At 39.2% G+C, this 13,425-nt stretch overlaps 1 protein-coding gene across 7 annotated transcripts in view; it reads right to left on the bottom strand.

The window, feature by feature from the left end:
- tmcc1a (transmembrane and coiled-coil domain family 1a) overlaps positions 1 to 13,177 on the bottom strand; it is a 46,628-nt gene extending 33,451 nt beyond the window's left edge. Inside the window, exons 1-4 of one of the 7 annotated variants that reach the window (XM_007562326.2) lie at positions 13,073 to 13,177; positions 12,142 to 12,344; positions 4,227 to 4,276; positions 2,877 to 3,782 (exon numbers count right to left, since the gene is read on the bottom strand). In XM_007562326.2, coding sequence (XP_007562388.1) covers positions 2,877 to 3,536 — 660 coding nt within the window. In that variant the 5' untranslated portion in view covers positions 3,537 to 3,782; positions 4,227 to 4,276; positions 12,142 to 12,344; positions 13,073 to 13,177. Of the gene's footprint in view, positions 1 to 2,876; positions 4,203 to 4,226; positions 4,277 to 7,423; positions 7,529 to 12,141; positions 12,345 to 13,072 lie in introns of those variants that run through there. The other 6 variants (XM_007562329.2, XM_007562330.2, XM_007562328.2 and 3 more) reach the window with 6 other exon arrangements.
- Between the last annotated feature and the right edge of the window lie 248 nt (positions 13,178 to 13,425).

Here is a 13,425-nt window from a genome sequence, read left to right as displayed (position 1 = left end):
CACAACTGGATTAAAAGGAAATCATTTTATTCTAATAAAGTAAGGTCATTTTAATAACCCACGATGACTTCATAGTGCAAATAGCAGCTCCATGGTACTCTTCAGAGCTGGTTAGTAGATCTGACAGCGACCTCTGGTGGCACAAAGGCCTAACTACTATCATCTGTACAGGTGCGTGTTTAAAAAAATGTTACATTAATTGAAATGTTGATTATTTTTAATAATTCAGTTTAAAAAGTGGAACTTATTATTTTTGATAAGTATGGATTTCAGCAAACAAAACCCCCAAATTCAGTTTCTCAGAAGATTTGACTATTAAATAAATTATTTATAACACTGAAATGTTAAGGCCTATACAATCATGGAAAGACAGTTTTACAGCAGATAGCATCTCCAACAAACAATCAGAATGCTATATCCAATCAGATTAAAGTAAAATTGAGTGGAAGGAAAACAGAGGATCAAGAGGATCAAGTAAAGCTCATTCAAGAGTTTGGGGGACATTCATGAATACATCCAAAACATGGTTCCTTGTGTTAACCTCCTCTGAGCCAGGAACAAAGTCAGAAGCATCTTACTCAACCAAGGGAGAAAAAGGACCACACTCAGTCCGATCACAGTGTATTTTGCACTTCATTTGGAAATCAAGGTTCCAGAGTCAGAAGTAGGAGTGGAGAAGCACAGAATCAGAATTAAGTCAATGCAGTTGTCTGTCGGGACACTTCAGACCACTTCTCTGCTGAGAAGCAGCAGATGATTTCATTCTCCAGCAGGACCTGGCCAATGGTTACACTGTCCAAAGTACAGATTCCTACTTTAATAATGCTTATTTGACACACAAAGACGTCCTACCTAATATGTAAAAAAAACAAAAAAACATTATGTATGTGGAACTTTCATTACTCTATAATTACTTTATCAAACACAACAGAGATTAGAGAATGCATTATGTTTTAAGACATCAAAGGACTTGTTTATTAATGAAAATCCAGAGCTACTTTATTTAAAACCTGAGTGGACAAATATTGTGAAGAAACTTATAAATATTATACATATTAGAAAAAGGCTGTTAAAAATTATTTAAAAAATAAATAATAATAATAAAATGCAATATGATACCATAAAATACAATCAAACAATATTCAAATAAATGTGAATTAAACCCTAAAGAGAGACTGCAGATGGGATAATCAGGTTTCTGTGACTATTTTGTATCAATATATGTTGTATTTCTTAAACAAAAGCAGCTGAAACCCTGAATATATATTTCAACCATTTTTATGGACCTTCTCTTGTGCAGCCTTGAATCACATTTCAACAATGGTTTCTCACCTGCCTGTTTCTAGACCCGAGACATAAACTAAAGAGAAGGTTGATTATGGTTTCATAAAACATGAACAAAGCAAAAGAGGGAGACCACATCTACTTGCTTACCAATCTCAAACTGTACGTGCGTTTTGCCAAAGAAGAATTGATTCGTCATCCATCTCTACTGAGACAAACTGCAGAGGGATTTGATTGTAGTTCTCAAAATAGACCGAAAAACAGCTTGAAAAATTGTTGCCACTTAAAAGCACACAAAGCTATATATAGTTATAGAAAAGTTCTGATTCAGGTGACGTGGGAAGAACAGAATGAGAGCCAGATCGCTACATATGGACATTGTGTTACATAATGAATCCCACGGCTTTAGTGTAGGAGTTTACAGGGAAAACGAATTGTTTTCTTGAGAAAAAACACCTTTTTAGCTGGAATATGTCAAATGATTTTGTGAATGTTTACTGAATGGCGCGTGTACTTTTGCTGCAAAGACATTGAGTGCAAGGACAGGTGTGATGTCTGTGGCATTATAGCAACAATGCTAATCAGAAAGGAGAAAAATGAATAACGTCTCACCATAAAACTTGCAGAATTCTAGTGTTTGTCATGACAGTTTTTGTAGCAAGTGGTCAGTTGCTACTGTGGTGAATTACAGGCAGACTGGCCTTGAAACAATTCCAGCATGTTGTATCAGTTCAAGCTAATTTTCTCAGATAGCACATTTCCTGACTTCCGCCTCTTCACTGGATAAATCACAATATGAATTTTTATTTCATGAACTTAAATTCAAGCTGAAGATTTTTCCGTCTCTACTTTTCAATAAAAAATGTGGTGCTCCACATAGGACATCATCACTCTACGACAATTTTCGGCTACGTTCTTGGTTGCTCGTTCTTTTTCCTTTCCTTGATGTTTTTTTTTAAAACACACATTTCTTGATTTCAGACACAATAAATATAACTATTATAATATGTAGGCCTGGCCACCGTTGAAATACAGGAAAAGCTGGTCTCTAATAAATCTTAAAGCGTACCCATGTACACAACAAAGTCTCGGTACTTTGACTGTTTACATTAACTTCTCAGAGTTTCTACAAATTTCCGGCTCAAGTTTGATGTAACAGTTAGGTTCTTTTGCTAACCAGAGAGAACAAAAGAGTAAGAACCACAGACTTTCACCCCGTCATGCTGCGATGGGTCTGTTCCAAATGTACGACACACTTGCCTGAACTCAAACGCAGAGTTTTAAAATGAGATCCAATGGAACAGCACAACATACATTATTATAGTTGACTTTGAAAAACAAAAACTGGCGCAATTGAACCAGCTGACATTATTCGTTAATTTTGAGGCTGGTTATTGAATATATTCTCAGTATGAATGGGAACTAATTCTCAGCCAAAATAGCAGCGAGATGTTTGTGTACACAAAGCAGGGTGAACTTCAACTTTTGATTGACGATTCACTGACAAACAAAGCTTGACACTTGTGAAAGCAAATAGAGGACACATTGATCACCTGCGACTGAAGTGGTGAGTAATGGCTCCTGTCACTTACTCTGTCCGTTTCCTCAGTAGACTGGTACCCAGACGACAGCACCACGTCCCCGACGCCGTGCGCAGGTGCAGGGCTGCTGGGCGTGGTGTCGGTGGTGGAGGAGGAGCGTGGGCGACTAACATGCTGCTGTGGGTCGTGGGTGTTCCGTCGCTGCGGAGGCTGAGGGCTACTTCTCAGAAGGGGGTCTCGGTCTCCGCTCCCGGACCCAGACCCCTTACTGCGTCGCGCCTGCAGGCTGGTCCCACGCCTAATCATGCCTGCAGCGCCTGAGCCCTGTCCAGCTGCAGAAGAAATCACAGGAGCAGACAGGCGATCAGAGTCAGAAGTGCAGGACCCCAAAATGTCCTGAGGAGCAGAGGGGGTGGCGCCGCCTGCTGACACCACCGAGGAGGATGAGGAGGAGGATGACGAAGGGATGGTGGAGCGAGAGAGGGAGAGGCGTTTACGCTGATGTTGGAACAGTTGCTTCAAACCCTGACCAAGAACCCCCATGCTTTCCTTGGCGTTTTGGCTCATCTTACTCAAAGAAGGGTGTGCAGACAGAGATGAGGCCCTCCTCAACCCTGGGCCCTGTGAACCCTCCGTCCCTCCACTAGCTGCAGGATTTGAACTGGGGCCCATCTTTTCTGGGTCACTTTGACTGTTTTCCACCTGCTGCATATAGCCCTGCTGGAAACCAAATAAATAGCAAGGATATATTGCCTAATTCGACAGTCTGTTCTCGCCTCGCTCTCTATCTGTGAGACATGCTGAGGGACAATGACAGAGAAGGGAGAATATAGGATGGCAAGACAGTAGAAGAAGAGGCGGGACTGTGATGGAGGATGGGATCAGGTCAGGCGCCTTCAGAGGGATGAATCCAAATTGGGAGCAAGCATCTTTGACTCAGGAACAAGCAGCCTTGGTCTAACACACAAAAAAGGACAAAGTTAATCAGAGGCTCAAATGTTTCCTTGATTAATTGTCATTAATTTCCCCTCAACTCAAGGGGAATCAATTTAATACAAACAACTTTAATACTTGAGAATTAAACAGTGAAATGCTTTTAAAAATGCTGGATTTAAATAGGGAACTGGAAAACGTAAAGTAAGTAAAGCAGTATGAAATGTTTTATTAGAAAGAAACAGCTAAAAATATAAACAGACAACATACATTTGAAATAAGACTAATCTGCAAGGCTTGAAGATGAAATGTGTTCCTGTTCTATGTAGCAAATCCAATGATACTACAGCATCAAATGCTAAATATCTTATCTTCCTAACTATGAACATGAACTGAGGAAGTGAAGACAGCCTGAAAAGGATTGCAGGGAAAAGGAGCAGAAAAGGGAAAAAACTGAGAAAAACCCACCTACCATCAGCCCAGCTGTCATCCTTTTATTTTTCACTCTTCCTGGGTGCCTGAGAGAGACGAGAATAAAAAATAAAAAAGATGGGGAAAAAAAAAAACATAGGGGAAAACTTTTAAAATGTCAGCAGCAACTCTAAATGTCTCCCTCACAGGAGTCATGACTAAGCAGCTTGTAAATCTAATTTTGTAACTTCAGAAACTAATAATAATAATAATAATAATAATAATAATAATAATACACCGTACTTCAGAATTTGTCAACGTACTTGGAATAGATACAAAAAAGTACAATTCAGACAGAGAACAAATATTGGTTTAAACTTAAAACTTATTTTAAAACTTCTGCCCTTGGCTGGTTGTAGAAGATTAGTGTGAAGAATTAGTGTCCATATTTTAAAATAATAAATAGTGTTTGAAAAATCAGCTACAAAAGTTGTAAAAAGGCTCAGTTGTAAAATTAACTTTGGTTATGTTAGCTACCAGTTCCTGCTAGCTTTTCTCAATTTAGGTATAATTTGTTTGAGACTAAATACATTTTGATCTGAGAAATACACAGAACCTCCTTAATTCTTTAAATCTGTCATAACAAAACGATTTTATGGGAAGAATAATTTTACATTGAGACAAATGTTTGACAGATTATGACAAAGTGACATCAAATCATTTATATTTAAATAAACACATTCTATCCTGACATTGATTTTAATGGAATCTGCTGTATTATGTAACTACCAATGGCTAGAAGTGAATGTCTTTATGTTCTGTCTCAATAAGCTCAAAACTGTAGTTTGTCAAATTTTCTGTTAAACTTTCATAATGAACAAAACATTATGAACTTTATCCGTGATGTAATGAATGGTGGATTACGTCACGGAATTTAAACCAGCAATTCATTCACCTGCAGAATAATATTGCACTGACTATCTTAGTCACAGACCAGAGCATAGATTTGCAACCCACTGGCTGGGAAAGTGACAGACAAGTGTGTTTCATTCTGATTCAACACTCACTGTCGTCTCAGAGTTGATGAGTCAAGTGATAAACCTAAGTTAATCCTGTCGCACAGCTGAAGCTGAACCTGATGTTCTGTCCCGACAGCAGGACCCAACACTCCTGCTATTGTAGTAAATCCCCCTCCCTCATCCCGAGGCTGATCCCTGTGTGGATTGGATGTTTCTTGATTGCCCACGGTTTTATGTCCAAACTAAATCCGCTTTCAGGAGCTTTTAGAGGACACTAGCTTCATTGTCATACTTGGTTTACATGTATAAACATTTGTTCAGTTTAAGAAAGTCTCGGTGATCCACTTTGACAAATTGATGACGCAACTGAAAGAACACCAGATGGGTCTTGCGTGACAAATGTCCTTTTCTAGACCAAACGGTGTCACCTCATGACATTCTTATAGCCTGGAACTGATTAATAAGGAAAGCACAGCTGGCAATGTCACATCAACTCCTGTTCTGAATCTGAATCGGGATTTTGATATCAAAAAGCACAAAACATCGAGAATGCTGTACATTTTTTAAATGCAAGGAACCAAGAACAGTTCCTAAAAAACAGAGGCAGGATTGACATTCTATGAATATCAGCATGTTTCTAAAAAAAAAAATTAAAAAAATCACAACACTGTCAATGGCCAACAGCAAATGACCACAGGCCAATCTGGAGTTGCTATCTTAACTGTGTGCTGACAAAAATGTACAAGAAAGAGAAAATAATTGCAACAGCTAAAGAGGAAATTGTGGATAAAAGAGGAAAGGTCACATCACCAGTCTGGCAGTGTTTTGGATACAAGACAAAAAAATCCAATCAATAACTATCTATATAAACTGATATGAAACATCTTTTGAAATTATTTTAGAAATTTTCGAACCTCATCTCAATAGGTTATTATCACAGCAGCATGACAAACCACATGGTCTTTTCTAGTCAGTTCTCTTAAATTAATCTCTTGCTGAGGAACAAAGCTAACTAGGAATGAATGACACAACACAGAGGTCAGAGTGGCCTGGTTTCTGCGACCCGTTAGAAAATATGCTGTTGGTATTTGCTGAATATACAGCTGCTTAGCTGAAAATATGGATGCAGCCTAAACAAGCCAGAGCAGTGTTTCCAGAAGAGTCTGCAAGCTGGCATGGAATAGGCCTCTCTTTGTTTCCTGTGAGCCCCACACAGACCCATCGCTGCTCTTTGTCCTGCGCCTCTTTCACTGACAGACACACATCAATAAGAGCAGAATGAGGCCAGAGAGTTCGGTCAGCTGTTTGGGTTTCAGTGCAGTGCGTGTTTGTGTCAAAACCCAGAAAACAGCGACTACAAAAAAAAAGAACTGCAACATAATTACAAAGAGGGTGTATGTGTGCTTTATATATGCAAGTGTTTTGGTGAGTGACATCTATGACCAGTGGAAACTGCAGCATATCTCATTCAGCAGCTGCAGAACAACAGCACAGCCAGGAAACAGGAACAATCGTTATTGTATTAACGTGTGTGTATGTGGGGCTCAGAGGCAGATAATGGCACAGTTGTGCCAGCTGTGACAGTGAAGGAGATGACTTCAGCACGCTGCACAGACTGTGATAAGAGACACAGCTCTTTGTGTCAAATGGTGATGCAGAGTAAACGAGACAACGGAGACAGAGACGTTACAAAGGAAGTGAAAGACGCCACTTGAATCAAAGCCATCGAAAGGTCCGCGGCATTTTTCGCCTGGCTGTATCGGGTTTAACCCGGCCACCCAGTCAAAGTGAGGAGGCGTGCAGCAGGTAGTTTGCTCTAAATGCTAGGCATAATTTTGCCCATTGTCTGATAAAACCCAGAGGGAGTTTTGGCACCTTGATGCTAAGGTGGTGCCAATCCTTCGAGGAACAAGATAAACAAGTGAATGAGCAATGATCTCCTTCAACAAGTGTTGACGACGTCAAAGAAAAGTTCAGAAAACACGCTTGCACATGTACCAAGCTGAAGCAGCCAAGTAGTCTAACTAGAAATTTAATGCTAAAACCTTTTGTGTTTTACGACTGGTTGTCCTTTGTTGTCGTTTTATATTTCTTAAATATTTAGATTTTATTTATTCGTATACATTTGTTGGTCTAATTAAATAATTTAACTTTTCATTCTTCAGCATTTATGTTTTAATGAAGGGCAAAAACATTTGGAGGGTGTCTGTTTTTAATCTTGTAAAATGCACTTACATTTGATTGCAGGGTGTTACACAAAAAGTGTAGTGGGTTTTCCATCCATCCATCCATTTTCTGAACACCCTTGTCCCTCAGTGGGGTCGGGAGGGGTGCTGGTGCCTATCTCCAGCTAACGTTCCAGGCGAGAGGCTGGGTACACCCTGGACAGGTCGCCAGTCTGTCGCAGGGCAACACAGAGACACACAACCATGCGCACACACACACTCACACCTAGGGGCAATTTTAGACAGACCAATTAACCTAACAGTCATGTTTTTTGGACTGTGGGAGGAAACCGGAGTACCTGGAGAAAACCCACGCATGCACAGGGAGAACATGCAAACTCCATGCAGAAAGACCGGGGCCGGGAATCGAACCCAGAACCTTCTTGCTGCACGGCAACAGCTCTACCAACTGCGCCACTGTGCAGCCCTGTAGTGGGTTTTTCACCTTGAAATCTATTGTGGGTTTTATGTTTGGTGAAAAAATATCCAAAACATAAATACCAAAAAAAAACAAAACAAAAAAAACACCTTACTAGCACTCCTGCACTATCAGCATTCATAAATGCTAAGCCAACAATAGGTGTGATGCAAACATGAGTCATTTCTAACCATGAGACCTGGCACATACTGTGAGCAGTGCGAACTATTCATATTGATCTGCTGCAGTTGTAAATGGCTGAAAATATCATCTGATGCACAGAGATGTGGGTGTGTGACAGTGCAGCATATTGAATAAATCTAGACAGGTCAGAACTGAAGCCTGGGAATGAGTAATGGTCAGATTGCAGGTTTAACATATTCTTGGAAAAGGTTTGCATTTGCAGGAGAGGTCTTGTTTATAGAACACCTCTGTGTTTGTCTGCAACACCACACCAGGTGCTCTAATGAATAATTCAGAACCTTCAAGGAATCGACACCAGTCCAGCTACAACAATAACACAAACTAAATTTGTCCAACTACTGAAGGGCTTGTTTTATCACCTACTAGCATGTTTGGTTTTTCAGTGATAAACAGATTACGTAAAACACGCTAGGCTCTCAGTAGTGCCTCACTTAGTGAACTGATGAGTGTTTAGCAGAAGTGATCCAGCTCATATTCCAACAGGTCTGGGAGAGCATAGTTAGCCGTCAACAGACTGGAAACCACCTACACATGAGCTGAAATCTCAAACCACCAACAGTATTAAAAGCACGCAGCCACTATGGACAACGGGGAGAGCGACCAATGTTATGAACAATGGCACAACAGATGGAGTATACCTGCCAGCTCATCAGGCCAAGAAACATTTGACTCTTTGAAGCTCGTTATGCTTCCAGCAGGTGAGAAGAACTTTATAGAGTCGACCTGAAACCATTTGCATTTGGGTCTTCGATATGGGATGCAAATGTTTGCGTCCAAGTGGATTAATTCTTATTTTAAACAATTTAATTACTTCAAGTGATGTACAAAATTTTAATAGTTTGCGTATAATCACTTAAGTCTCTAAAGTGTCAGGTGGTAAAACTGACCAAGTGATTGAACATGTTAAAAATGAATAAATTAATAGTTCCGTGATATCCATCTGTCTATCTAGACATCCATCCGTCCATCCATCATCTAACACAATTGTCCTTGCAGGGCTGTGAGAGGTGCTGGTGCCTATCTCCAGCATGATTTTATTGAAAGCTTTTTGATAAACAAAATTTAACAAACACCAATAGTTTTAGGGATGTTGAGACTGAAATACTTTTGTCCAGCAATATGCATCTTCTCAAATATATTGGTGCCACTTAACCAAAAACAATGCAAAATTACAAAAATGACAAAGTCTCAAGTTACAAAATTACTTCAGTGGATGGATTAGTGCAGCACCTTTGTGTTTGAATGAGAAGATGTTCAAAACTTATGGAACAATTTAAGTAGTACTCAATATTATCTTTCTTAAGGAAGCTGAGCCATAGCACTGGCTCAGTGAAACCAGCAAGATTTTTTTAAAGAGAAGATTAAGTTTTGCTTTGAAGCTTATGTCAATTTCATCATTGTTTTACAAAATGTAATATTATGACTCTTACATTTAACACTGATTACCAGATACTCAGCCACTCTTTCAAGTGTAAACTCTTGTGGTGCTGAGCTGCCTTTGCCTGTTTTCTGTTGGGAGGGAGGCCGGCAGCTTGTTGCCACGAGAAACCACAGCCTTTATGAAGGAATTTCACCTTCTATCTGGAAGTGTGGGAGTAAGTTATAATGGGGACAAAAACCCGCCAGAAACGAACATGGAAAAAAGTAAGTGCCCGTACAACTCTAAGGTTAGGACATAAACAAATATGGCTGAATTTTTTTTTAGACATGTTGTCCAACTCTACTATAAGAACTTTACATAAAAAACACAAATATTCCAAGTGTGAAAAAAGGCCCTTGGTATTGTCAATTTGGATGTATCACTTACAACTCGTCCTTTAGGTTTAAAAGTTCTTCAGTAAATATTCAAGAGCAGTAACAATCTCAATAGGAATAAATATCTCAGCAATGGTCGAGAAAAGAAGTTATAATGTCTTGATGATAGCCTAATCTTGGGGGGGACATTTTTTGAGACATATACTCCTGAGAACACTGGAAAATAGTTTAGTTTGCTTGTATTGGTTGTCACAAGAACATATTGTCAATCAAAAACAGCATGACCAAAGTTGACCTTACAGTCACTGCTTTGACAATAAACTTCTCTGTATGCCGAGGTACTTTACAGTCAAACTTAAGACCATCTGAGCAAAAGCTGAAGCTTGACTGAAACTGGGTCATGAAACAGAACATTTATCTCAAGTACAGCAGCAAATCTACACCAGAATGACCAGAATAAAATTAATCAAAGCGTTGCAGTGCTCCATTTACAGTCCAAATCTAATTGAAATGTGGTGCGAAATAATGACAGCTGTGTAGAAATAAATTCTTACGAACCACAAGGAAAAGAAGCAACAGTGAAAAGACACGAGTTAAAGCATATTCTCAGTAATATGGGTGGCTAATGAGGAAACAGAAAATGATTGCTTCCTTTCACTATGACTAACTGTTAAAGCAGAGACATCCAACCTTTTCTCAATTGGGTTAAGAAATGCCAAGATGAAAGTACTCAGTGAAGGACAATATTTAACTGAAATCCAAAATCTTATCAGTGAAAATTACATCCAAACATTTATCCACCGCCTGTCCCTGTGCAAACTATTCTGGCATTGAGGTCAAGGCCCACAAAAGGCCCCCAAAAGGCCCCCCGAGGCCGAACTTTGGACACCCCTGATGTAGAGCTACTAAAATAAGGGATACTAACTTTTTTTGTAATTATGTGTTTCTGAAAAGTACATCCTCTTCTAGGTCAAGAGGTTTTACATGTCAGGACAAAATTAAAGTCAGCAGCACTTTGTCAAATAAAAAAAAAAAATTCAACTTTAACCTCAAATGTGCAGAAAAATTACAAATAAATGACACGTTTGCTCTGAAACAAACAGGTGTTTTAACAGAAAGTCAAGAATGTAGGACATCAACAGCAACCCTTCTGCTGACCATCTGTCTGGGAAACAAGATCACCTAAACTACAATGATCTCATCAGTAATATTAAAATCAATCTTCACAAGTACAAATAGTTTCATATTTTCATGACAAAAAGGTTTTCAAAGTCTTATGAAACAAAGTCACAGGTAATAATTTTATGAACCATAATGAGAATAAGCACCTCATCGCAATTTTCTAAATGGTACATGTAATATTATTGCATTAATCTTTTCAAGCATCAGCGTGTGTTAAATAGACCACAACAAAACCGCAACCATTAGGTGATTATTCAGTTAGTGAATGAACAAAAAATAACTTAAAATCTGTGATAGGGATGCACAATGTCAATGAAAATATAAAGAATATATTCAGTATATATTTTTTTTACATGCATCGAAATCAAAACAAGAAATATGAGAATTTTATTCCAGCCTACACCAAGTTGTAAGTTTTTAATCTTAAACTGTTTCAACAGCATATGAAAATCCTATTGAAAAACTAGTTTCACCCTCCGACCCCCATTTCCATAAAAGATTCAAAGAGATTAATACGTTTTGTCAATGAATAACAGTAATAGCAAAGCCGTTACATGACTGATATGCCTACTGCTAATTTCATGTGATTATTCTGATCCACTGTCAGCATCATTCTGAGAAACACACTGTGGCTGTTCTTACGGAGCTAACCAACACTTCTGGAGGCCAAATTACACTGCAGTCCTGTCTCCTTAGCCTGCGTGTCTTCAGGATTCATCACCACTAGTATTAAAGTGTTTTAATAAGCTGAGCACATAACAGAGGGTGAAGCAACTCCCATCTTTAGAAGCCGCAGAGTTCAATCTTGTATGCGTCATGCTCACTACCATCAACACAAAGATGCACAACACATTACGCTCCTACAAAGACCCTTAATTCTGAGTCTAGGCCCAAGAAGGGATGGAGCAATGTGAGCGCAGCAGGAACAGGAGGAGGCGGGGAGGGGCAGCGTCATCACGGTGGTCTGACCATCCGAGTGAGACGTGAATAGCTGTGCTGTGTTAGCAGTGCCCTGAAGGGGCAGCCAAGCTCTCAGCCACTTAGCAGAAACAGCCAAACAGATACGAGGATGCATCATGTCATGTTAGACTCTTCCAGGCCGCTACATCTCTGCACAGATGGAAACAGTTATCAGAATGTATGCGTGGAGTGTGAGGGTGAAAACCAACCTTCAGTCCAATCTAATACAGCAGGAGTAGATTTCAGTCATTGCAGAGGAGGTGAGAAGCTTCCACATTTGGTGAATCTGCCCTCAACCACCAGCATGAGAAAAAGGGGAGATGAACTCTGTAATCCTCGACATCTGTCTTCCTGACTGCTTCCCTGTTTTTAGCATGCATATCTGTTTTCCTTTGACAATGACAATGAAAAGCTAAAGGAAAAAAAGAAAAGAAACAGCTTTCAGATACAATGGGCTGCAGGTTAATTGGATTCTAGAATTATCCTGCTTTAACCCGTGGAAGGAATTTTTAAATCTAGTTGCTTCACAATAGCTTGAATAACTCGTTTTATGATAAATTTCTTAGCAGCCTAGGAATATAAATATATAAAAAATAGAATCTGTCTTTTTATATAATACCTTACAAAACTACACAGAAAATGTAGTTTTCCCTCTTTATATATATATAAAGAGGGAGAAGGAGAGAGAGAGAGGGAGACAGAAAGAAATAATTTCTCTATAACTATAAATACGGGTACTGTTATGACAGGACAAGACCGTTACGAAAGATAAGTCCAAAAATTCACGGTTGAGTAACGGAAAAGTACTTTTTGTTCTATATAAATAAAATTATAGAAGACGGTACTTGGTGTGTTTAGTGGAAACATTCAGGAAAATAAAAGTGACCAAATCCGTTAAAATATCAGATCAGTTCAAGTCAAGTGCGTTTTCGACAGCAGTTTCTACCATTCAGTTTAGAGGACTCAGGTTGACAGTCCCGTTAGTGTCATCGCACAGAGCTGCTAACACGGTAAATTATCAACAGCGATACTCTGACAGTCAGAGGCTCAACAGGCATCACTAACACGCACAAACTGGCGGTAAGAGGAGCCTCCTAAAATAAACAGAAACACTCAGCAAAAGAAATAGGAAACACTTACCATAAGTGATGAACTGTAGGAACTGACAGACGTTAAGCAAGTTACACCCCTCCGCTGAGAGCGGTACACACCACGGGCCGCCCTCCCTCGCTCCCTAAAAACATAGATCTGACGTAGAGGCGTAAGGCGTAACCAAAGATTGTATGTTGAGATGATGACTTACTCAGCACTTTTAAACCAGAAACCTACATCTCTCGTTAGACAACAGGCTAGCTTTCAGGTTTACGTCTGCATCTCAATCGATAACTGACTATGATCGAAAAGTTAATTTATTTTTAAGAAATATTATCAAAAAGTAAACGAATGTATACAGCTTCTTTATACGATAGATTTGAAGCATTTATTTCTTATAA

This window comes from Poecilia formosa, unplaced genomic scaffold (assembly GCF_000485575.1).
Source record: "Poecilia formosa unplaced genomic scaffold, Poecilia_formosa-5.1.2 Scaffold135, whole genome shotgun sequence".
In the NCBI taxonomy this organism is placed as follows: domain Eukaryota; kingdom Metazoa; phylum Chordata; class Actinopteri; order Cyprinodontiformes; family Poeciliidae; genus Poecilia; species Poecilia formosa.
Note: the sequence above shows the minus strand (reverse complement) of the source record. Positions and strands in the feature narration are given on the sequence as shown.